This window comes from Mustela nivalis (assembly GCF_964662115.1).
Source record: "Mustela nivalis genome assembly, chromosome: 6".
Lineage (NCBI taxonomy): Eukaryota > Metazoa > Chordata > Mammalia > Carnivora > Mustelidae > Mustela > Mustela nivalis.
In genome coordinates, this window is record NC_139025.1 from 4471402 (window position 1) to 4497756 (window position 26355).

Sequence of the window (26355 nt, forward strand, 5' to 3'; positions counted from 1 at the left end):
AAGTCACCTATCTTTGGTCCCTAAGAAGGAGGACTGTGCCGACAATGTCCTCTCACCTTCCCCGGACCCAGAAAACGGACAGGTGATTCCCCAGCACCCCATGTCCTTCTGCACTCAACTTTCTCCAACTGCCCCCAAGATATCTTGCATAGGTTTTTGTTTTATTTTTTTAGAACAAAGACCTGATACAGATTCACTTACTGTATTTGTTATGTCTCTTTATTTATTTATTTAATAGAAGGGCTTTTAGTTTATGAACAATCCAAGGGCAAAAGCAAAACCAGATGTCACCATGCTTTAGTTCTCTGTCCTCACAGACTCCAGTGTCCTTCCAAGCTGGGAAGAAATGACTTCCTCTCAGTGTGTTAATGGGAGAGACTGATCACCTGGTTCTGGAGCTCTCCATGTCTCCACTGGCTTGGTGGTACTGCTTCTGTCTGCTCCGGAGGCGGGTTCGTCTGAAGCCAGGCCCAGCAGAGTGGTTCCCTAGGCCCACCTTTCTAACCAGTTCCGCTGGACAGCCTCTTGTGAGCCTGCCAACAACTGTTTGACGGATCCAGTAATTAGCTAGAAAATACACCAAATCAACAGTAGCTGAACGGCCCCTTCAGAGAAACAGCTTCTTCTGTTCAATCCACCCACACTGACTGACTGAGTTGCACTTACACTCTAGGGACGGTGCTAGAGGTCACGACTGTGACCTTCCCCGGGACGCTTGCGATTCGTGGAGGTGGCCAGAAAAGGAGGCCATAATCAACACCTGGCAGATGGGGGGGTGAAACGGGGCGCGGGGAAGGGGAGGGTCGCGCCGAGAACGGACAGGTGCAGTGCAGCAAGCTCTCAGGGGGACGTGAGAGGAGTTCTGAACTCCAGCCTCGAACACATCACACTCGGGGAAAGAGAAGGTGCATGGGATGCAGAGGCTTTACAAACACCCATCACCCTGACGTGGGGGAGAGGGGAGCGCGCGATCTTAGACCCCAGCTCCTTCGTTCTCTGTGGCCCTGGGCCAGGGGCTCCCCTGTTCTAGAACAGAGCAGGGATAATGCTTCACGATGCTGGACGGATTCAGTGAGGACACGGCCCTAACCTCACATGCCCCACGAGCGCTGACTCTCCTCCCGAATGGCCATGGGCAGCTGTTGGGGGATGAGTAGCGGTACAAGGTGCAGGGGCCCTGGCGACCCTGGGGAAGGGGGATGTTGGCACGTGTCTGGATGCTGTCAGGAACCAGTCTGTGTTCTCGAAAGCTCCTTCTGCTCGGCAGAGTGCCTTCTGCTTAGAAGAGTGCCACTCTGCAACAGTTCGCGATGTATGGAACCAGAAGCCAGGTGAGAAGGACAGCGCGCCCCAACCGCCTGGCCTGCGAGGAGTCCGTCCTCATCCAAGGTTTAAAAACACATGCCCTCTTCTTGCTTGTCAAGCTCGGGTCTTTATTTTTCTCCCATTCTTCATATTTTTGTGAAAAAGTTCTGGGAGTTTAGTTTTTGCTGCAAGGCAAAACTAGTTTTGCTGCTGGAGACCTGATGGGAAAGCCCTTGGAAGACATCACCCCCAAGTTCAAGGGAGACTGATGAACAAAGCCCCAGGACTTGACGCGAACACGCCCCACCCCAAGGGTACTTCGTTACCTTCCACACACCCTTGGGAAGACGAAAGAAATGACGTCATGTCCAGCATCACTCTTGGTAAGCTTCAGAGGCGGATTTCTGGAAAGTTGCCACAGCGAGAGTTGCCACAGGTGCACCATGCCAGATGCCAGTGGAGCAGAACTCTAGAGCTGATCCGAGGCGCTAGGCAGAGAGAGGCTCCCGGGTCTGGTCACCCCTGAAACGCTGGGGGAACGTGGATACCGCTGGGCACGGTCCTCACTGTGATCACATCAGGGAGGAGGGCGCGACGTCTGGTGGGCCACCGGCCTTGCACAGGTGTGAGGAAACCAACTTCCGGAGTTGGACTCAACATCCCAAGAAAAATGGGTTCCCATAAAAGGGATCATTTACTCCTGAGTTCCCCGTGGGGCCACGGCTACGTCTCAGTCCTTCAGAGACAGACTCCTCAGCGGAGCGAGTTTCCGAACAAGTAGGACAAGATCCAAGCACTTAACATCTCTGGGGGCCGGAATCATGCCGCTGGAAAAGGGTCAAGAGCTCACTCCTCTCCGGCCGTGAACATCTTTATGGATTGGCTATTCCTGCTTTAAACCTGGCTCTGGAAGGAACACGTTTTACTACATGAACAGGCCGTTCAAAAACTCAGAGAATGGTCTAGAACAGTCTAGAATGGTCAGCAGGCTGGGTCCCATGGGCCAGGTCTGGTGGGCCGCTTGTTTTTGTAAATAATGCTTTACTGGGACACAGGCAGGCCTGTTCATTTACTTACTGCCCATGCTTGCTTTCACAGCCAAAAAGACTGATTTACAGGCACCCCGCGTTTCACTTGCCTCACAGATACTGTGTTTTTCAAAAACTGAAGGTCTGTGGCGACCCTGCATCAGGCAGGTCTGTGGGTGCCGTTTTCCCAACAGCATTTTGCTCCCTTTGTGTCTCTGGGTCCCAGCTGGGTCATCCTCGCGGCGTAACAAACTTGCTCGTCATTATTACGTTTGTGATGGTGACGTCAGTGACAAGGGCTTTCTGAGGGCTCAGGCGACGGTTAGCACTTTTCAGCAATGAAGTATTTTTAAATGAAGGTAAGTGTGCACTGTTTTTGTCTGACACTAAATGGGCTGGAGCAGGGTGTGATGTGACTTCTAGAGACATTGGGAAACCAAAACCTTCACTAGACTTGATTTATGGTGACATGAGCTTTCCTGCGGGGGGCCTGGAACAGAACCTGCGTCCTCTCTGAGGTAGGCCAGCCCTTCTCTGAACAAGTGTTGACCCCCGCCTAGACCCACGCTGTCACCACAGTGGCCACAGACACAACTGTCTATTGAAATTGTAAATAACTCTCATGAAATAAAATCCAAAATCCAGTTTCTGAGTTGCACTGGCCACATTTTAAGAGCTCTGTGGTCAGATGTGGCCAGGGCTACCGCCACGGCCAGCACAGAGAATGCTGCCACCAACACTGGCAGTTCTCTTGGACGGCGCTGGAAGATCAGGATATAAGTCATGGAGCTAAATTTACAGCCCCCAAGTACAGGTGACGCTCTCTCCTACTACAGACAGAAAAGTTTATGTAGATTTCAACAGTGTGTTCCTCGCAAGCCTGAACTTTTTTAGGATATGCTAATTCACCATATGGATGGCAAACTCCAGATTATTTAATAGAAGAGAACCACCCCGCCCACTGGGACAACCGAACAGTTTAGTGATTGGATTGATTTGTTTACCTGGGCACCCACCCACCCTGCAGGGGGCTGTCAAGTCAGAACACGGGGCCACAGGGCTTGCTTCCCATTGTGAGTTAGGGACCTGCCTGGCACTGCGTGGAAGGGGAACTGTCAGATACACGTAAAATAAAGAAGTGACACCCTGGGCACACAAATGTCATACACACGAGGGGCCATGCACAGTGGCAAAAGGTTCTACAAACTGCCAAAATTCCTATTTTAACGTAAGTTTTGTGTGTGTGTGTGTTTTGCTTTTTTGTTTTTTTAAACACGGCAAACAAAACAACTGGCTAGGTTTGGATTTTGGCTGACCACGTGCAGGCTGTGTGACCTTGGAAGGTCATTTTCCCTTCCGTGTGGAAGACCCTTCTCCTCCCTGAATGGAACCCTGGCACCCTGGAGAGGGAGGCAGCACTCAGCGTCGCCCCCTCCTGGCTCCCTCTCCCCAGCCTCTTCACGTCAGCCCCGCGTCCCTCGGGCATGGGGCGGGGGGTGCCCGCGTGGGTCTCTCCACAAAACCACTGGCTCTGGGGTGGCGCTGCACCCCTCAGTCCAGATTACTGACCCTCGGCACTGGATGTATACAGGACAGCAGCCGCCTGCGTGTTCAACGCGTCAAGAATGTAAAAACTGATAGAAGTAAAATGAATCTTGCCAAACTGCACACTGACATGTTCCTTTAAAAACTGCTTATGAGTAAACAGAGAGTTCTTCAAGTTTTGAAATTAGAAATTATTCCCGTTTCAATTAAAAGTTAGTTTTCAGTCCCTACAGGTTACTCGCTCTTAAAAACACAAGTCTCTGGGGCGCCTGGGCGGCTCAGTTGGTTGAGCGACAGCCTTCAGCTCAGGTCATGATCCTGGAGTTCCGGGATCGAGTCCTGCATGGGGCTCCCTGCTTAGCAGGAGGTCTGCTTCTCCTTCTGACCCTTCTCCCTCTCATGTTCTCTCTCTCTCATTTTCTCTCTCAAATAAATAAAAATCTTAAAACAAAACAAAACTTAAATCTCTTTCGGGTTAATACACTCCACTACTTATTCCCTCCACAGTTCGCAGTCACACTGACTCAACCAAAGGCAAAACACCCAACCTGTGTACAATAAAGTCTTGGAATAAAAAAACAAGTGTGCTATAAATAATTGTCTCTAAAACCAAATGATTCCATTTCAGAAGATACTCAGTTCAAAAGATGACCAGTGCCTTAAGTGTCTACTAAAATCATAAAAAAAACCTCATGAACCAGAATAAATACCTATTTATAAGGTATCTTAAAATTATAAAAATTTATTTCATATGTAATAAAATGATCTTATGGCTAACTGGTTGGTATTTAAGAACTAATTTAAACCCAAGCACAATTACATTTTGCTTTTACCCATTTGGTTCCTGACATTAAAATATCTTAAATGCTGTCTGCGGTCAACACTGGCTCTTCCCCGGGCACACACAGTAAAACAGCGAATGTGTAGCCCAACCTACAAGTTGGTCACGGTGAGTATTAATTTTCACCAGCTTTATTAAGAGGGTTTGGAGAGAAAAGCAACACCCATTTTATTCTAACAGATTGAGTATTCGAGCGGTTTATCTTCCCGGGATACACCCTAGGACCTGAAAAATCTTGTCGGGCATTTTAGTCACACGGACTATTAGTCACCTGGAAACGGCGCCCCCACCCTTCTTTAACCCCGTCCGCAGAGGAGACTCTGACAGTGACAACTGGGTTGTCAGGGCGTAGCTGTGACATTATACATTTTAAAGTGATCTGATAAAGCTTAACGTCCATTTTCTGTCTCTCCCAATGATGAACAAAAAAATGTATGTCACCTTAACATGTGTTTTAAAATGCCAATTAAGTATACCCAGACACTTATATTTTAATACAATTATTATTAAAGACCACGGTCATTGTGTTCTTCAGCTCAATTCTGAACCCAAATTTTGTATGAACTACAAAAAGCAAGCGAGACCTACGTACGCATTGAAAACTTGTTGCCATTTTAAATTTCAGAGTCCGGAGTCCATACAGAACCTATTTAAATGCCAAATACGTCCTAGTCTTCCAGAACCCGCTCACATCGCAGACATTACGACCCACAATAGATTTCCGAATCTCAAAGCTCGGGCATGTTCCTCTTTGAGGCTCCCCAGGCAGCATGAAAACAACCCCCTTTCAAGGAAGTTCTCCTCCGATCATTTCTGCCTATTTCCTGAAGGCGATCCATCTTCCTTACGGAGCTGTGACCCCGGTGAGACGTTCCCCGCGCTGAGCGACCCAGATGTAACAGAAACTCCGCGGACCGACAACTTGGCCGGGCGCTGCCCGCCTGCCCGCCTCTCCTTCCCACCTCCACCCAATACCTTCCCCGGGCAGTGACTTCACATCCTTTGACATCAGCACGGCTCCGAAAGGGGGATGGGAGAGCGAGCCGAAAGCAGAAAAACCAGCTTTGAACTATGCGTGCAAGGCCTCTGTCCAGACTCCGATTCGGCGAGTCGTTCGTAAAATGCCAGCCCGCGGTGACACAGCCCACCTCCGCGGGCTCAGTGCGCAACGCAGCCGCACGGCCCTGCCGGCCAGGACTTCCTGCTCCTCTTATCTGAAGCACAATAGCCATTTATTAACTAACCACAGAAGGTTCCGATTCGGCGAAACCCACAGGAACTCACCTCGAATGTGGAGAAGGGCCACGGGCTGGAAAGGCCCGTTGGAGTTGGCCGCGTCCACCACCATCCTGCTGCCCGCCTTATTACATGTCCACATCTAGACTCCAGCGGGAAAGGCAATGGACTCCTTAAGGCAAGAAACCAGCCTCCATTTTAGTTTAAAAAAAAAGACAAACTGAAGCTCTGCAGCTGGAGGGAACTGGCTGCCCCGTGATGTCAGCAGGCATGGGGCTCGCTGATTGGCCAGAAGCTGCAACTTAAAATGACACTAAAAAAACTGCAAATGGAGAGAGAGCGCCCAGCTCGGCTGTCAGTGCGCGCGGCCGCCGGCCGGCTGCCGGCTCCCGCAGGCTTCGCTCCCCGCTAACTTCCAGCCCCAGAGCCCCTCTCCAGTGGTGCAGGGCTGAGGCCGGGGACATCCCCTCCCCCCAGCCGGCCCTACCCCGGATGGGGAGCGGCCGCGGACAAGCGTGTGCCAGCCGCAGGGACTCCACCGCCGGCGCCCGGCCCCCCCAAACTCAGGGGCGCCCCGTTCCCGCCTGGCTGCTGGCGGCTCCAGGTTCCAGGTGCTCCAACATCTGACCCGGAGTTAGCACGCGGGCAACCCAGGTTCGTGGTGTTTAGGCAAGCCCAAGTCGCTGCTGGGGACTCGGGCTCAGCCTCCCCTATTGCCCAGTTATGAGCTGATCCTCAAACGCTGCCCTCCCCCAGGGATCTGGTGTTTTTATTGGAAAAATTCAGTTAAAAAATTACACGGGAAATGAAAGCTTCCTTAAATCGAGGAGCTAGAAAGCACTACAGATTAAAGGCAGTTAAAAGCGAGCTATAAAATGAAATGCAGTGTTTGCTTTTTATCTTAAAGATGGCAACACATTAGATACTTTGAAGTTGATAGAAATTTTCTTTAAGTTTAAAGTCTCTGAAACAGGCTCTTTCCCTTCTTTTTTTAATGGGGATACCTTTATTAAGATTTTATTTATTTATCTGACAGAGAGAGACACAGCCAGAGAGGGAGCACAAGCAGGGGGAGTGGGAGAGGGAGAAGCAGGCTTCCCGCTGAGCAGGGAGCCCAATGTGGGGCTCGATCCCAGGACCCCAGGATCATCACCTGAGCTGAAGGCTGACGTTTAATGACTGAACCACCCAGTTGTTGGGTGGCTAAAATTAGCCTATGGGGCTAAATTTAAAAGCTTTATTTAGATCTTTCTTTTCTCCAGAAGGAGTTAATGTAAAAAGCTGTGCCAAGGAGACAGCATTTCTGGAGGATGAGGAGGGGATCAAAGAGGTGACCCCCAGCGAAAAGAAGTCTCCCTGCTAGTTAAAGCAAACTTCAGAGAAAGTCTCTGGCAGGCACAGTGGGAAACGGATTCCTCACTTCTTGACACACACAGACACTGTGTCCAAACCACATCTCTGCTCAGGCATTTTCCTATGGCTCCCCGACCTGAACGCCACTGCCAAAGTCCCCTGCTTCCCAGACCTCCTTCCCTATAGTAAGAAACACCTGAGACGCAAGGGGGTTGGCGGTGATGCCTGCAGGCTGGCACGCCCCACATTTCCAGGAGGGTGTGAACCACTACAACGGCCCAGGGTGTTCAGTAAGGCCCCAGAGCCAGTGTGCTCAATACTGACCACAAAAACAAATTTGTAAGAGCGAACCAAATCCCACCCGGGGCCTCCCTGTGTCCCAGGGCGGAAGGGTGCCGCCGGGTTCCAGAGCTGGTCACACAGTTATTTCTAATAAGCAGTAGGGACCAGTCCTTCGCCACCTGTACATACTTGGCCTCACACCTCTGCAAGTGGAACATGAACTGCCCGTGCTCTCAAGCAGGTCATGTGACTTTAAGTTCTGGCTGCTGACCCACTGGGTCTGTCCGACAGCGGGAAGGACAGCGCTCCGGGGACCGCCACCACCTTCTCACCGGGAAGCGATGCCCAGTGAACTTAGACGTGTGTGTGACTGGAAGGAGGGGTGCACAGGGGGCTGAGGAAGGGGTCCGGGGCAGGTGCTTCCTGCAGATCTGTACTTTAAACACAGAGACCTGTCCTCAAATGATCTGGTATTTCACAGGCGATGAGAAGGGGGCTGTGCCTGTCCCAAGACAGTGCTGATGAGCTAAAATGAAGAGATGAGGGGGAAAGACTCCTAGGATCTTTACGTAAAACATACAGATTCGAAGTCAATGAACAAGTGAAGAGGTTTCTTGATGTATTTTTCCTAATGATCTCAGATCAAAGGATCTCAACTTTATTAGTGATTCCCCCCCATTCTCTTTTGAAGCCTTGTGCATAGAAAGTAGTTCTTGAAAGAACTTAAGGACTAGGGGCGCCTGGGTGGCTCAATGGGTTAAGCCTCTGCCTTCAACTCAGGTCATGGTCTCAGGGTCCTGGGATCGAGCCCCGCATCAGGCTCTCTGCTCAGCACGGAGCCTGCTTCCCCCTCACTCTCTGCCTGCCTCTCTGCCTACTTGTGATCTGTCAAGAAAAGAAATAAAATCTTAAAAAAAAAAAATAACTTAAGAACTGTGATCTAGGTATCATGATGAAATACACCCTGAGGGGCACCCTCTCTCTCCTTCTCTCTCTCCCTGTGTCAAATAAATAAATAAAATATTAAAAAAAAAAGAAGAAGAAAGAGATAAATACACCCTGAACATAAATAAGCAAAGAAACATATGAGCACTACGGAGTACTATGAAGTAATACAGAGTAATATGGAGAGAGGAAAAAACACTGGAACAGAGATACACAGAGACAGGCTCCTGGTCTGGAAGGGTAAATACTATGAATATATTGCTGTTCATTTTCCCCCAAACTGATTTCCAGGTTTAGAGCAATTGCAGTCAAAATTTGGTTGGGTCTCTTTTGCTTTTTTCTTAACAAAACAGTTCTAAAGTTCCCCTGGAAATAAAAAGCAAGAGAATGAGATTACTTGTGAGTAAGGCTAGTCCTACCCACTGGGAAGCTTGTGAGTTCAGGCCAGTGTAATGAGAGGCTACGAAGCAGGTCAGATCCGTGAGACGAAGCCACAGGCCCCACGCCCCAGCAGGAAACGTATGTACCCAAGTGCATTATTATGACAAAGGATGACTCTCCAATCAGTGGAAAGGGGAAGATTACTTAGATAACTGGTTGGAGATATAGGGATAAGCCAATTTAAGTCTTTGCACCAATATAAAATCTGAGATGTGTTGAATAAAAAACCAAACCCAAGCCCCCCCAACCCCCCAAATCCCTACAGCTTTGAGAAGGGAAGTGAGTATCAAGAGAATAGGACATTTACAGACAACAGACAAACCCTTCATGCGTGCTGCTCACACTGAAGAAATGTACAAATTTCTGGATGTTCCTTCCCTCAAGACCAGAGGAAAGACAGATGTTGCTTATAAAAAACAGGGCCTAGGAGTGCCTGGGTGGCTCAGTCAAGCATCTAGCTTCAGCTCAGGTCATGATCCCAGGGTCCTGGGATAGAGCCCCATATCGGGCTCCCTGCTCGGCAGGAGCCTGCCTCTCTCTCTCTCTCTCTCTTATGTCAAATAAATAAAACCTATTAAAACAAACAAACAAACAAACAAACAAACAAAAAACAGGGCCTCAATGTTGATTCAGTTCACGAGAGAGCTATAACTCTTTCTTTTTATATATAAAAAAGTATTTCTCTGCCTCTCAAATCAGCAATAATTTCAACAAATGACAGTCATCCCCGCTGTAAAGGCATGCTGTGACCCTGCCAACAAATCTGTACGTTGTCTGGATCCTTTCAGAATTAAAATTATCTGGCAAAGTGGATCAAGATTCTTTAAGTAATTTTACTCCTGGGAATCTATTCTAGAAATGTTTCTATTCTAGAAAAGTAGTAGTAGAATGTGCGTCACATTTTAATATTTTAAAAATTGTGCTAAAATATACACTATATAAAATTCACCCTCTTAACCACTTTTCAGCATATAGCTCAGTGGTATTAAGTCCATTTATAATGTCGTGCAGCTGCTACCACTGTCCACCCACAGAACTCTCTTCATCCTGTAAAACCAACATTCCATCCCCATAAAACACTAACGCCCCATTCCCCCCTCTGGCCCCCCAGCCTCGGTCACCTCCTCCCCTCCCCCCTGACCCCTGTTGAACTTCTATCTCTGTAGATCTGACCACTCCAGGGACCCATCCAAGGGGAATCAGTTGGTGTTTGTCCTGGGACTGGCTTCCTTCCCTCGGTGAAACGTCCTCGAGGTCTGTCCCTGTCCTAGCAGGGGTCAGCACCTCCTTCCCTCGTAAGGCTGAACAGACCACGTGCTGTCCCATTCATCCACAGATGGCCCTTCAGGCCGCCTCTGCCTCCGGGCTACTGTGAATAACAGGGGTGTGCCCGCGTCTATTTTCGGCCCCTCCTTCCAACTCCTTGGGGTGTACCCCAGAAGCGGAATCGCTGGGACATATGGCATTTCTATGTTTAACTCTTGGAGGAGCTGCTGTGCTTTTCCCCACAGCAGCAGCAGCATTTTCACTCCCACCAACAGTGCACAGGGCTCCAATTTCTCCACATCCTTACGAACACTGGTTGTTTTCTGTTTTTTTTTTTTTTTTCCCTTTGATAGTAGCCACACTAATGGATATGAAGTAGTATCTCACTGTGATTTTGTTTAGCATTTTCCTAACAGTTAGTGATGTTGATCACGTTTTCCTGTGCTTACTGGCCGTGTGTATGTCTTCTTTGGAGAAGTGTCTCTTTGAGTCCTTTGCTCATTTCTGAATCTGGTTTTCTTGCCATTGAGTTGTAGGAGTTCTTTACAGATTCTGGATATTAATTCCTTCTCAGATAAACGACTCCTATTTCCCCCATTCTCTGGATTGCCTTTTTACCTTGTTCATTGTGTTTTTCGGGGACAGGAATTTTAAGTTTTCATGTCAACCAAATTAACTGTTTTTGTTGCCTGTGGTTTTGGTGCTGTCATTTTGAAGAAATCAGTAGCAAATTCAGTGCCATGAAGCTTTTCCTCCGATGGCTTGTAATCTCAGCTTTTATATTTAAGTCGTTGATCTACACTGAATAACTTTTTTTAGAAGAAGATTTTATGTATTTGAGAGATTGTGCGTGGGGGGAGGGGCGGAGGGAGAGGGAGAGAGAATGTCAAGCAGTCTGGGCTGAGCACAGACCCTGAGAGCCGAAACCAAGAGTCAGATGCTCACCCAGCTGAGCCACCCAGGCGCCCTGAACTACTCTCTGTGTATGGCGTGAGGCAGGGGTCCAACTTCATTCTTCTGCATGTGGACATCTGGTTCCACCTGGCCCTTTTGTTCAAAAGACCATCCTTCCCCCACTGAGTGGGTGGCATCCTTGCTGAAAACCATGTGATGGGTTTATTTCCCGGCTCTCTGGTTTACTCTGTACTGGTGTATATGTCTGTCTTTATGTTGGTCTCACACAGTTTTGATTACTGTGGCTTTGCAGGAAGTTTTAATATCAGGAAATATAAGACCTCCAAGTGTGGTGTTCTTTTCCAAAATTGCTTTGGTCATCTGGGGTCCCTGGAGATTCCATGTGAATTTTGGGATGGATTTTTCCATCTCTGGGAAAAAACACTGCTAGGATTTTGATAAGGGTCACGCTGAATGTGTGGATCTCTTTAGGCAGTACTGACATCCTGGCAGTTTTGTCTTCCAGTCCACGAACACAGGTGTCTGTCCAGTGATAGGCGTGGTCTTCAGTGTCTTGAAGCAGTGTTCCTAATTTCAGTGTACACGTCTTCTACCTCCTTGGTTAATTCCTTGTATTTTCTTTCCTAGTGCAGCACATTTTTATTGATGATTGTAAAATACTAGAAATAACTTCAATGTCAAAGGGATTATCCCACACAATGAAATATTACACATCCATCAAAAATCTTTATAAGTATTTAAAATGAAAATCACTGGAAGGGGCAGCGTGTAAGTTTTCAGAAATAGTATGATCATAAAAAGAAACACTTCCCAAATATCAGCTGTGGAGTGTTATGGCAATGGGTGCTTTTTCTTCCTGAAACTTCTGTATAGTTTTCAGTATTGCTAAAATAAGCCTATAATACTTGGACAAAAATGACAAGTAACAGTTTTTAAAAAGACACACAGATGAAGTGAGCAGGGAGGAAGCCTCAGTGAACGTGGCCTGCTGGGCGCAGGCGAAGAACTGAGAATGGGCTGCGATGGGAAGTTTGACGCCCAAGGTGTGCCATTGGGATGCGTCCCCAAGGTTATGTAGGTAAAAACATGCAAACAAAAATGGGCCTAAATTGGGCAAGACAAACTGAACCAAGACAGTAGAGGATGTGGACTCCCTGTCTCAGAGAATCAGTCATGGACTAGTTCGTTTTTACCACCGTATCTGCCCGCTTCGCTGTGAATCTGGACCCTCACTGAAGCCACCAGGTCCCATTGGTTCCCGGAGCAGTGTCTTCACCGACGGCACAAGCCCTCTGTGGTGCTCCCAGAAGAGCCTCCCACCGTAGCCAGGCCCTGTCGCCGGGCTGTGAGTTCCTGCCACCTGGAGTGACCTGGGATGGTTCTAGACACTGGAGAAGTGGGGTGTATGTCATCTTCCAGCTCCTGGCTTGGGAGGGCGTGCAATGTTCTGTGTAACCTAACTGGGCTCCAGCCCTCCTGGGGCAGCCCTGCCCCCTGCCCTTCCCGCCGCGGCAGCTGCCCCACCAAGGGCCTGAGCCAATGCCGAGGGAGGAACGGCATCTTGTGGGCTCACGGAGGTTTGCCTTCCAGAACAGAGGGCGGACACATAGGACACACCTCCACAAGGTGTACCTAGTCCACACGACCTACCCTATGGCTCCATGCGTGCCCCCATCAAAGACGCACGTGCTGATGAGTACTGGGCATCCACGTAACTAACGGATCACTGAACATAACATCAAAAACTGATGGTGGACCACACAGTGGCTAAATGAACGTCAGAAGAAAAAAAAATGTAAACGCAGGCATCTTTGTGCTGTACCAAAGTATAGGCTTAAAAAGAAATTACTCAGGGTGCCTGGGTGGCTCAGTGGGTTAAGCCTCTGCCTTCAGCTCAGGTCATGATCTCAGGGGCCTGGGATGGAGCCCCGCATCAGACTCTCTGCTCCCCCCCGCCTCTGCCTGCCTCTCTGCCTACTTGTGATCTCTCTCTCTCTGTCAAACAAATAAAAAAATAAAATCTCAAAAATAAAGAAAAAGGAATTACTCTTTATTCCCTGGTCCCTCTATCACTTTGATTTGGTCTTTATTTAAAAGGAAACTGGCTGTAAATACAGCTCACCGATTTGATTTCTGATTTAGCATTTCAGAATAAAACTGTACAGCTTTCATGTTTCAGTTTAGCCCAAGGTTTTATTTTTCTTCTCCCAGGCAACTTCGTTGGCAAATTAAATGTGCTCATATCTTAGGGAAAAGTTTTGTAGTTCCTTTCTTTAAAAGAAAGTCGCGTGTGAGCCCTGCGCACTGTGGTGTTGTCACAGCAAAGCATGGCCGTTGTACGGGCTGGCACGATTTCTGAATTTATTTTTCTGAGCTGGAAACTGTAGGAGCCTGGATGACGTCCTTTTGGTAGGGTGAGAGAGCTCACCTAAAACGTTTGGCTTCACTTAGAGTTTAAAATAGACTTTTTCCTGAGGCAGATCAAAGATATCTAGCATTCAGGTTGCCAGGGAATGTCTGCTTGCCAAAAAGCAAGGACAAAAGGGACAGCGCCGGTTGCCCCGTGGATCTGTGTGAGTCCCGCGAGTGGAAAGCGTGGCCGGGCCGGCGCCCGGGGAAGGCCAGCGGGGTCAGTGGAGGAGACTGGGCAGGACCTACCCCAAGGGCTTGCTGTCGTTCTCCCCAAGCTGGACTGGAAAGCAGGGCAAGGGCTCCCAGCCCCTCCTGGTTCTGGGAAGGCATCGCACAAGGTGCACCTAGTCCACACGACCTACCCGACGGCTCGCACGCCAGCTGCTGGTAACAAGCCTCCTTCTCCCCGAGATGGAGGGAGTGGTGAGCCCGGGCTGGTTCCGCACACGAGTGGATGCCAGGGCGGTTCTCTGGAGGCTGAAGGGAGTGCGGAAGAAGCAGGCAGAGGGGCCGAAGGGCTTTCCAGTCCTCCCATAAAGTGTGTCTCCAGCATCCTTGGCAGATGCTGGACCGGGCACCCAGACAGACACGCAGACAGCTTTGCCCTTGGGGACGCGTCCCGCAAGAGTAAGGCGTGCGGAGCGCTCTGCACCTGCGTGTCCGTGGACGGACGAATGGGCACACACGGTGGTCCAGCCACACCCTGGAGTAGTGCTAAGCCTTAAAAAGGAAGACATCCGGTCACCGGCTACAACAAAGGTGATCCTTGAGGACACAAAGCTAAGAGAGAGAGAAGCCAGAGCCAGCAGGACACATTCTGGATGACCCCGCCTCCTGGAGGAGTCGGAATCACAGAGACAGAAAGGAGAAGGCAGTTGCGGGGGAGGGGGAGGGCGAGGGGAGGCGGGCCCGGCAGGGGCAGGGTTCAGCTGTGGACAATGACCAGACGCTGGTGACGGGCGAACAGCACTGAGAATGTACTCACTGCCACTGAAACGGACACTGATGCGTGGTTAGAATGAAAAATACTGCTTGATGTGTATTTTACCACAATTAGGAAAAAAGATGAAGCAGAGCGGAGAGGAAAGCCGGGTGTCTACGGCCACGAGGGGCTGGACAGAGGCTGGGACCATCCGAGACACAGCGCGTGTGTGCGGTGACGAGCGGGACGTGGGGTGCAGTGAGAAATCAAGGGGGTGTGCAGAGGGCCTGAGCCCAATATCAGATGTGAGACCACAGCTGGTTGGAGGCCAACTCCCAAGTTCTGCCCCGAGGCGGCTGGCAGAGGCCAGAGACAGACTGTCCCTTGCAGTAAAAGCCACCTCTGTGGCTGCAGGAGAGCAGACAGGATAGTGTCACAGAAGGGCTGGGCTGGCTGACACAGCACCAGCTCTCGGTCATGCACACTGGGGGCTCTGGAGGCAGCTCTGTTGCCCAGCTGCTGAGAACAGAGCCAAGCGGAGCCTGAGTTGGAAGAGCGTGGCGGATCTGGGTCTGGGGCCACCTCTGGTCACTGTCATTGTCCTGGCTACCTCCCCCTGCTCCGGACAACCCAGGTGTTCAGGAAGTACTTGCTGTACCCCGGCACCTGCCTCACCATGCCCGGGGCCATCTCCTCTGTTGCCCTGGGCAGCCAGGAGCAGACACAGAGACCCATGCACAAGGCAGAAGACAGGACTGCTGAGAGCAGTCTCTCGGCCCGCCGGAATAAGGACAGGCGCTCTGGAAACTTCTCACACTGCACCGTTACCATTCTGCAACTAAAGGCCAAGAGGCGAAGCTCCTCTAAACTCGTGTACATTTTGTCTTCAGGCAGGAAAAATGACCCGTGTGTATGGCCAAACTTTCAACGGTATCAGAAAACGAATTGCTCTGAAAAAGGTTATTATCACAAAACCAGGGCCATGTAAATTCTCCCAACAATAACGTAGCAACTTCTTTCACAGAATCCCAAGTGCTTAGCAACTCCAGCTTGCTGTCCCAAGGCCTCCGGTTCACTGCTGCTCGGCTTCATTGCTTCTTCATGACCTGACTTCTCCCGGGCTCTTCTTTCCCACAAGAACCGCAGACAAGCTGCAGGCCGCACATCACCCAGGACATCAGCCTTCGTTTGGCATCGACCAAACACGGTGCGCACAGGGACTCATTCAGGGAGTTCGCTGAGTGAAAAGGGCCCAAAGACTATACTCAGCCTCCCTGCTAACTGGATGAAAATAGAAAATGCTACTTTGCCTTAACAGATGACTCAGATTTTAAATAACCCCAGTGTGGCAAAGGTGCGATGGGCCAGGCATCTCATCCAGTCAGGGGGAGCGTGTGCGGTGCCACCTCCCGGGACAGCACCCGGGCAGTCTCTACAAAGGGGTTTTGAAAACACACAGGCTTTGGACCAGTACTTCCCTCTTCTGAGTCCAGCTTAAGGAACCGTTCAAAGACACGAACAAAGGCAAAATATTTACATTACAGCACGATCTATCATGGCTGAAAGCCGAGGACCATCACAGAACGGAGTGACATGGTTGTTTGAAAAACCCTGCTTCTGTTTCCACTCAAGTCAGGAACAACACACACACCTGCTTGTACCACTGCCTATGACAACTTACTGAAATTTTCACTCAGTTCAGGGGGAAGACACTGGCAGGATTCTCAGAACGAGGGCGTGAGGTTATCATTATGTGCAGATCTCATTAGACACCTGGGACATCCGGAAGAACCAACTGAAAACTACCGTCAACAGCAAGATAAGTCAGTGGGAAAGCAGGATGCGAAAGCGAGACACCGAAATCAGCCGTCTTCGTATAAATGATCCCCTACTCAGAAGACACAAGAACAACCACAGTAAGAGTATCAGGGCAGAAAACTTAGTAAGAATTGTGCAAAACCCACATGATGGATACTTTAAGAACATCCCGAAGGAAATGAAAGTGGACTTGGCACAGCCCATTCTTAGGCCAGAGGACGCAAACAATTCTAAAGACGCCAACCCCGTCCCCTCCCCGTCCCCGGACATTTAACACATGTGACAGATCCCGATAAAAACACTTTTTCTGCAATGAAAGGAGTCACTTCAAAGTTCCTACTGTTTGTGATGGTATCAGTAGTATTGCTGTGAATTATTTTAATAGGATATAGCAATAATTCTGTCAATGATCTTCAAAACCAAGATTTTCAGTGTAAAAGAGAAAAAACTGAAGACTCAAGAAACACATGAAAACACCATAATGTTAAGGCTGAACTGAAAAGTCACTATGAACGTAGCATTCCTACGTATAGACTCATATCCCACCTCCCTCCGTCGACAGCACCTAAAAGCATCATCGGTCCGATAGCAACAAGCACCCCTACTCCCCTCCCCAGATTTTGGTCCCTAAAGTAAGTCCTCACTGAAAGGAATTGGGGCTCTCTGAAAGTGGCTGATTCTAAGTCTGGGGCAAAGAAGCTACCAAATGAGACTAGGGAACATCTTACTGTGTCAGAAATCAAGGAATCAAAATTAAATGTGTCCCTGTCAAAAAATACACACATATCAACCCAAAGAATACCCAGTGGTTAAAATTTTGTATCCCTACATCGTAAGAATAATGATTTTAGCAAGCTGAAGCATGCTGAAATCAAATAAAAATACCCAAGTCCATACTGCTATTCAAAAAAGAAAAGAAAAGAAGAGAAAATCAGAAAAACCTTTAGTTTCCACCATCTGAGGAAAGTGTAAGTAAAAGGCAGAGTGTCAAGCCTATCCTGACGTTCAGGAGGAGCTGTATGTCAAGCCAAGTGTCTCTAGCTGCTGAGAAACAGCTCTGCTGTCAGAAGAACACCAGCTTAACTGATGACTCTCTAGCAAGGCTGCTGAGTCAAGTGAGGGCTCCGCCGTGGGTACACGGTGCTGGCATGGCGCTGGTGGGGACAGGCCAGCAGGAGGCCACAGCCTACCTTGCAGATCACTACCCGTGCTTTTAGCCAGCCCAGCTGCAGAGGGAAGGGTCAGGGTCTTACGGAGAGATCAATCCACCACCATCACCCTAATAGTCCGTCCACTGGATGAATATCCCGCACTAATGTCTCCTGGGTTCTACAGCACTGTGTCTGATGTACTCCACCCAGAAAAGGTTTCTGTTTCCCGGAACTACAGGGAATAAGCAGGACATTAAAAAAAAAAAAAAAAGATTTTATTCATTCATTTGACAGAGGTCACAAGTAGGCAGAGAGGCAGGCAGAGGGGGAAGGAGGCTCCCCACCGAGCAGAGAGCCCAATGTGGGGCTCGATCCCAGGACCCAGGGATCATGACCTGAGCTGAAGGTAGAGGCTTTAACCTACTGAGCCACCCAGGCACCCCTAAGCAGGACATTTTATGGGACAACTGGCTTGACTAATTTAACAAGTTGTAAGAAACTCGTGCTGAGATTTACAACACGCCCAGACTGCCAATGGCATCTGGCAGAAACAGCAAAAATAAATCCCTGCAGAAGAAGATTCTTTCTTTCTTTCTTTCTTTTTTAAGATTTTATTTATTTATTTTATTTATTTATTTGAGAGACAGAGAGAGTGAGAGAGAGAGCATGGGAGAGGAGAGGGTCCGAGGGAGAAGCAGACTCCCCACTGAGCGGGGAGCCCGATGTGGGACCCGATTCCGGGACTCCGGGATTACCATCTGAGCCCAAGGCAGTTGCTTAACCAACGAGCCAGCCAGGTGCCTGAAGATATTTTCGTTTTAGGTTTGGACTTATTTTAAATAGTTGACTTCAACGACCAGCATACGGTAGAAAGCAGGTACTCAAGGAAGGAAGACTGCTTGAACAAAGTCTGGCAAGGATGATAACATCATTTGACGTAGACGGCGAAGCTGTGGTGTTTACGCCACCCACAGAGACGGAAGAACAGAAAAATAGGAAAAAGTCATACTACAGGTGAAAAACGTAACTTCTGTAAATGAAAAAGGATGTCTGAGATGAAAAGGTCAACAAGCGGAGTCTGGCCCATACAACACAGACCTGCAGAGTCCCAGCAAGGTGACAGAAGTTAAGCGTGGTGTTCAGAGATTGTGTGAGCAACTCAACTCAGCAAGGTAATTTTATGTCTATTGGCTATAATAACACGAAATGCTGAATTTTATATTTCATTGGTATGGCTATTTATTTTCACTGTATATTATGAAGGTATTCCTCCCATGAAGGGTTGAAAATTAGAAGAAAGAAAACCGGTCCTTCATCAGCCATAATGTAAGAAGACCCTCTCATCGAAAATATAGCGTGGGAAGTCAAACAGCTGGAGAAACACAGGGGAGGCATAAAAAGACAGTAAATGAAAAAGCCCAATGCATATTTGTTTAAAGCCAAAGGAAAAAGGAGACGAATGCAGAAGCTATAAGGGCCGGGAGCCTTCCAGGCTGCAGGAAATAGAATGATCTGTGGGTGCACGACGCGTCCCGAAAGAGATGGACAATAAACAAAGCCTCGTCTGGACACCCAGCAGGGGAGCAACGAAAGAGCAACGTTACAGACAAGAATCAAAACAGCGGTCAGAGTCACAGTCCCTTCAAACACTGACTGGGTTCCCGATGCGGAGGGAAGGTGAAGGCGATGAACCGGTCAGCTTCGCTGCTCTGAGGGAAGTAACGATTCAGGCCTCGGTGAACACCTCTCAGCGATGAGGGCAGAATAGAGATACTTCCCAGAGAAATATACGAAGAACGTGCCACCGCTAGACCCTCACTGAAGGAGATTCGACGTGACGTCGTCGTCATCAGAGGGAAAGTGGTCCCGGGCGGAGAGCCGGACATGCAGGTGGGAATGACGCATGAACCAGTAAGCAGGGGGGTCCCCATCAGAGACAGACCGTGACCGTGCGCGCCGCAGGAGTGTCGGGGGACAGTGTCGCAGGGAAGACTCAGCGGAGGGCCTCAGAAGACGGCAGTACTAGCCTGTTCTGCGGTGATGGTGGTGGTTTTGAAATCACTGACTTCAACTTTACGGCTCACAGAAACGCTGGACGTGCAGTGCGGAGTTTCCCGATCACCGGCCGCCTGTTGCCCGTCATCAACTTTTTGCATTTGTTACAACTTATCAGCCAATACCGACGCATCATTATAAACTACACACCTCAGTTTCCGAGAGGTTGTGTTCGTGTGTACTCTGCAGGTTTTGACAAATGCAAAATTCCACGTATCCCCTAACCTGGTAGCATACAGAATGCGTCCACTGTCTTGAAAATCTCCTGTGCTCCGTCTACTCACCCCGCCCCAAGTCTTATCGACGACAGCACTCAATCAAACATAAGCCCGATTCATGCTCTGTAAGCTGCAGGGAGAGCGGGAGCCCCAGCAGGTGAGCGGCACGAAGTGCATCTGCGAATCCATCAGCTGGTCCCTCCCCCTGCATGTTTTCCTCGGTCCTTCCCTTCATTCCTCCCCCTGCCTGGCTCGTCTGCACTGAACCCGCTACCTGGCCCTGGAAGGTACTGGAATACACCTGCATAGATGCACCTCCTGCTCTGGGTTCATACATCTTGCAAAAGACCCATTGTTAGTAACCGGAGGTATGCAAAATGTCTGGGGCTTTATTTATAAGGCTAGTCTTAATATCTTAGTCAACATAAAGGTTTTCAGAGGTTCGTGTTTGACTTTGGGGTCCTTACGCTATGTTCCTTGGTCTTACGTACTTCAACCTCCACATCTCCTGGGGAAGTACTTACAGGGACTGAACGCCCTCGGATGGAAAGAGGCAACAGTACCATTTTGGGGGAAAGTCCAAGCAAAGAGCACCCTTTCCTGACTGATCTCAAATAGAAAACGCCGGGGCAAGGTAAGCCCCAAATGAGTCATAAAGAATAAGTCCACAAAAGACTATGGTTACAGTTCTCACTTCTCCAACCCCAGGAAAGCAGAGAGGCACTGCTACAGTTTCAAAACCTGTCCCCTGGCAGTGGCTCCTTTCTGACTCGCTGGAGTTCACAGGTGACAAGTGCCACGGGGAGAATTACTTGAAGGGGACACCAGGCAGCCTGGTGATGGTTCACACGGACAGATTTAAAGCCTCCCCTCTGCCTTTTCCAGTGTGATACACTTAGAACACAGTTGCGATTACATTTTTATCTCCGATGGCTTTGGAATCTGGGATATCAGGTGGGTCAGTCAGGTAGTGGCATTTTAATTGAAAAAACAGAACAGGACAACACAAATCTTAATAAAGTGACCCGAACAGAAACTAAACACAGCCGAAGCGGGAGAAGCTGGCGAGCTACCCAGAAATGACTCCGTCTCCCTACATGGGCACGCTTGGACTTTTAAAAGACAAATAATAGAGATTACCTTTTAAAGATGGTAGTTTCTGAAGTTCTCTGTTATTGCTGGCATTAAACCGGGAGGAATTTTGCCGCTTGTCTTTCTTCACTATGGGCTGAGGCACTGGTACTTTAATTTTACTAGACACTGTTGATGGGGTGGCCACAAGGCTGTTTTTCCTGCTGGAAATCTGTTTCCAAAATAAAAACAGAAACACATGCATATCTCAAACTGTTGTCTTTTACAGCACAGTTAGAATCTGAAATATATATACGAGTCTTGCTCAGGAACGGTCCCTTCCACTCCGCCGTAAACACCAGTCCTTAGAGTGGCTGGAGTCCGAGTGACCTCCCACTGCTAGTAATGCTGGATTTCCAGTAATTTACAGACACACCTCATTTCTCACGTCTTCCTTCAAACTTTTTACTCTAAACATTTCCCATATAGGTTGACATATATAGAGGCTGATGACTGTGACCCTCCAAAGACATTCATGGCCGAATCCCTGGAACCTGAGAATATGCTTCCTTACTTGGCCAAAGGGACTCTGGAACGGTGACGAGGTAGGGATTCCGGACTGTCAGCATGGGCCCCGTGTCATCACACAGGTCTCGACAAGACAAGACAAGACAAGACAAGACAAGGCAAGGCAACACAAGCAGATGACAAGGCAGAGGTGAGAGCCTCACAGAGACTGCTAGAAGCCAGGGCACTGGTTTGGAAGGCAGAGGAAGGGGTCACGAGCCAAGATGCGCAAGAGGCCTCTGGAAGCTGGAAGAGGACCAGAAATGGATTCTCCTCCAGGGCTTCGAGGAAGAACTAGCCATGCTGCCATCCCGATTTCAGCCCCATTTCAGATGTCTGACCCCTGGGACTGTGAGATCATCAGTTTGTGGTCCTTTGCACAGCAGCCTGGGGATCTCACCGAGACACGTGTCTGAGGACACATGTCTGCCTCAGTCGGGGAGAAGAGCCTGCAAACACCCAAGCAGAGGTGGCGGGGGGGCAGGGGGCACGTGCAGCAGACACCCGCACAGGCCCATGGGGTGAGGGCACCCAGGGAGCTCAGATGGGCCTGGCCCCCGTGAGAGTCAACTGAGCGATGGGCCGGGCCCCGTGAGAGTCAACTGAGCGCTGACTGTCAAGATTCTCTGTGCAAACTGCTCACTCCTCCCACACTTCCAGCCCCAAAAGAATGGAGTCTGTACATGCACATGTGCACTTCTGAAACGCCTACCAAGCTCATCCTAGAAACACAAACCTGCCAAGACCCTTCTAGTCACACTGAGTTAGGAGAGTAGACACACCAGCCTAAGCCCCCGTCTATGCGCTCTCCTCCGGGAGTTGAATTTTTACTGAGAAGTCAGAAAAGCTTTATTTTTAAATAAGGTGCTTAGGACGACTTGGGAAGCATTTTCCAAGATGCCAGACGCCGGCATGCAGACAGGACTCTGAACCGGGAGCGAGGGCCCAGGCTCCCTGCCCCCCACAGTCGGCAGCCTCTGTCTTGAAAGGGCTTTCCTGGATGTGGCCCTTGACACCTGTCTCTCTTTCCACCCGATTGTGAAAGCAGGGTCTTCTTCCTTAAAAATGCCGCCCATACCCTCCTCGTCCCAGAATTCCCTAGAACCCCTAGTTTTCACTCCCGAGTCACAGACGGCGCCTCCCAGGCCAAGTCCCTGTTTTAAATGTTGTTACATGCACACGTCTACTAAAGTTGACATCTCCCTTCCACTTCCTACGACGCCAAACCCCATGCACCTGACCCCGAGGACAATGGGGCACGTGCGACTCCCTCCTAGACAGAAGCGGACCCCCAGCTCCTGCAGCAAAGCCTGGAACACCAGCTCCGGGCGACTGGCTAACTCATGAAACAGAGTTAACTCCACGCGTATCCACAGCCCGTGTAGGACACACGCTGAGATGAGCCTTCGAACGTCTGACAGCAGAAAGTCATCCCCAAGACCTGCTGACTTGGAGCCCCTGGCCCCTTAGTGTGGGCCCTGCTGGCCTCCCTCCCCGAGAACACTGTCCTTGGGGTAGGCTGAATGAGCTTCTAGAAAGAAGACCTGGTCCCATGAGCCAGGCTAACCCACTGTAGCCACTTCTCAGGGCTCTCAGCCCGCCGGCTTAACAGTGGTCTATAGAGCCCCATGCTCGGGTCACCAGCCCCCTGCTCCGGCCGGGCCTGTGCCTTGGCCCCGCTTCCCCCCTGCCCACCCCGAGGGTGGCTTCCTGAGGCCTCCGGGTGGCGCACTCTGCTCTGTGGGCCGCTGCCTGCCCGGATGGGCTTGGCTACGAGGTGGCTGTCTTGTCCTTGCTCCAGGGCAGCCTGGGGGCCACAGGTGCTGGCAGAGCCCACCAGCCGGGTCAGAGTCTGACCTTGACCTGGCCGGGACCTGGAAGCCGCGCAGGGGGCCCTGAGCAGGGTGAGGGTGTGAATCCATCCTCCTGTTCAAAAGGCGCCTCAGGCTGCAGTGCGGACTGCGGATGGCAGGGGAGGGGACGGTCTCGGCTGCCAGTCTGACCGCACACTGCACCAGCGGACGGCAGGTGCATGGGTGACGCGGAGCGCTGGCGGGGTCACGGGAACCAGCAGGGGGCAGCTGGCGGCCCCAGTCACTGCGGTGGGAAGGAGAAAGGGGCTGAGAAGCCGGGTCATGACCACTCTGGGTCCCAGCGGAAGACACGGCGACGCCCCCTTCCTCACTCCTCCACGACGCTCTCTTCTTCCTGCGGACCGGGGCCGCAGTGCTGTCCTGGCCGCTGCGGGCCGCCCTCAGCTACCTTCTCCGCCCGCACAGGGCCTGGCGGTGCGCTGTGTGGCTGGCTCTCAGACACCTCGTGTAAGCCGGACGTGAACTTGGAAGTTTCCCGTCTACACAGTCACTGAAGTCCCTGATGAAGGAGATGCCCCGCGGGGAGCAGCATGGCAGAGGTGGAGGAGGAGGGCGCCGAGGAGAAGGACGAGGCTGAGGGAAGAGTGTTCAGGAAGGAGGTCGACCCATCCGATGGCCCTGAAAGCCCAAGTCTGCGGACTTGGACCCGTCATCCTGCGGCCGGTGGAGGCTGCTGAGGGCAGCGAGGCAGCAGCAGAGGCCAATCTGGGGAGGCCTGGGGTGTCCATAACAGCTTCGGGAAGGTGGTGGGAAGAGCAGTGTCAGGGCAAACAGCAGTGCCATAGCAGGGACCTCGGGAAAGGCGAGGGGCCTCATCGTGCCGCGTGCCTACGGGGAGGCCACCGAGGGGAGGCGTGGCTGAGGGACAGCTGCACCAAGAGCCAATCTGGGCCCCGGTGTGCAGTGACAACAGAATAGAGGACAGACGGGACAGGACAGAATGGCTGTCCGTCTGACGCCCTCCCTGGGGTGTGCAGACATACACGGTCACCCACAAGAAGTGCTTGGAAGGGAGGAGAGGCCCAAGGAGATGAAGAGGCCCGAAGGGGTCCTGGAGCAGCAGAGCAAGGCAGGGGCCTGGAGAAACGGAGACACTCTGAACACCTCTTTCTCCTCAGGGCTAAGTACCAGCAGCCAACGGGACATGAAGGGGTCGGCGCCCCGAGGGGGCATTGCCCACACAGAACTGCCCATGTTCCCCGACAGTCTCTGCGACCCCCCCAGCCCACGCGTACCCAGCCGCTGTCCTGAGCCCGAACCAGCACGGGCGCCCGGAGCAGCTGTCACGCCGGGCAGGGCCCTTCCCCGGAGTGCGGGGCCATCTCCCAGGATCGTGCAGGGAGCCGTGGGGCCAGACCGGGGGCCTCGCTCAGTCCCTGGACTTCGGACACCACCTCCCTTGGGTCTGCCATCCAAGCAGCTCTACCCTCCCGACATCGTCCAAAATTCTCCCCTGCTGCAGTCGTATGATGAATGAGCACCGCCACGGGCCAGAGACCACGAGACCCAGAGCCTGAGGAGCTGACGCGCATGCCTTGAAAGAGCTTTTGAAAGAAAGTTCATCTGAAGAACACGATACTGGAATAAAGACAGCCCCAGAGTTACGAGCCAAGACTACTCCGCAGGGAACACTCTTCAGCAGGTGGTGCTGGGACAAGCTCGAGGCTAGGGAGAGTCAGGCCGAGTGCTGATGAGGGCGAAAAAGGTGGTCTCCCGAGAAACCAGGCTGTCTAGGAAACACTAAGGCTGCTATGTTGGGGCAGCCTCTCCGAGCAAAGCTCTCTGCACTGTGGCCCTTCCGGGCGGGAGGCTGCACGAGCTCTGGGTATGCAGGGGCTGGGCAGCCGACGGGCCTGCTGCCAGGGCCCCCTGGTTCCGATTCTCGCCCCTCCACTTCCTGCACAGCACCGCGGGGATCTTTTGTAGTATGTGGTCAGATCACCCCCTTTCCCTGCTCAAACCAGCTCACTGGTTTCCCACCACCTTAAGAACGAAATCCCCAAATCCTGCCAAGGGCCGCTGACAAGATCCTACTGCACCTTCCCTGCCTGCACCCCCACCTCTCTGACTTTATCCCTTCTGCTCAAGCCACCCTCGTCTGTCTGCAGCCGGACTGGCCTTCCTCCCAGCACACACCCAAGCTCACTCCCGCCTTCGGGTCTCTGCACTGGCTGCTTCCTCTGGCTGGAATGCCCTCCTCCCCCAGATCTCGGCACCATAGCTTCCCACTTCCCGTTCGGGTGGCAACTTCAACATCCTCTCCTCGGTGAGACCGACCTGGGCCACCTGAAGCAGGCTTGGAAACGTGTGAGCAGCTTCGACATCGCAGTGACCAGAGGGCGCTCCCGGTGTGGACAGCCCCAGGGCCACGGCTCTGCAGGGTGAGAAGCCAAACTTCACACGCCACCGGCGCCCCTTGTACCCACCAGCACCCCGGCACTGTCTGAAAGCCAACGGGTCCTGTTGTGTGTCCTGCGCTGCCCCCCCCCCCCCCGCCCCCAGCACCCACGAGGGTCCTCACTGCTTTAGACGGTCTCAGAACGAGCCTGGGGGTGACCGTGAATGAGTCGCCTGGGGAAAGCCCGCGACGGGGAAAGCATGGCCTGCAGGAAGAAAATGACTTGGGGAGAGAGAAGGGTCACTCCTGTGACGACAGGGCACCGCCCTCCAGGGCCACGCCAGACTTCTTCCTGTAAGCCCTGGGCCACGGAGCTGGGCGGCAGAGCAGGGGGAGGACGGCTCCGCTCCCAAGAGTGTGGGTCAGGGGCAGTGAGGGCAGGGATTTTGTACCGTTTTATTTGTTAACCACGTGTGTTTCGACCGCCAGAACAGATACAGAGAAAACGTCTGAAAAGGAAGACAGGAGGGGCGTTGTGTCCCTGGGTCTCCCCGGGCCAACTCCCTTGGGAGACCCCGTGGCCTCGTCCGCACACCGGCGGCGGCTCCTCACAACAGAGGCCAGTCCTGGCCTGAGGCGAGCAGGGCCGCCTCCTTCTCGCCCCCACTTCCCTTCTCCTCCACTGTCCCCTTTTCCCCTAATTGCACCCACTTCCTTCTAAATTTGGTACTTTGTATTAAGAGCGATAGATGATGGAGTTAAAGGAAGGGAC

General features: G+C 51.3%; 1 protein-coding gene across 11 annotated transcripts in view; it reads right to left on the bottom strand.

Moving 5' to 3' along the window:
• Positions 1–26355, bottom strand: part of PPP2R5C (protein phosphatase 2 regulatory subunit B'gamma) — a 121585-nt gene that overhangs the window by 86530 nt on the left and 8700 nt on the right. For 5 of the 11 annotated variants that reach the window (XR_014313474.1, XM_082737487.1, XM_082737485.1 and 2 more), the window contains exon 3: positions 20874–21036. Coding sequence is in view for 8 of the 11 variants with exons in the window: in XM_082737487.1 (XP_082593613.1) it covers positions 20874–21036 (163 nt within the window). In the remaining 3 variants the exon portion in view is untranslated. Of the gene's footprint in view, positions 1–6003; positions 6441–20873; positions 21037–26355 lie in introns of those variants that run through there. The other 6 variants (XR_014313475.1, XR_014313476.1, XM_082737480.1 and 3 more) reach the window with 2 other exon arrangements.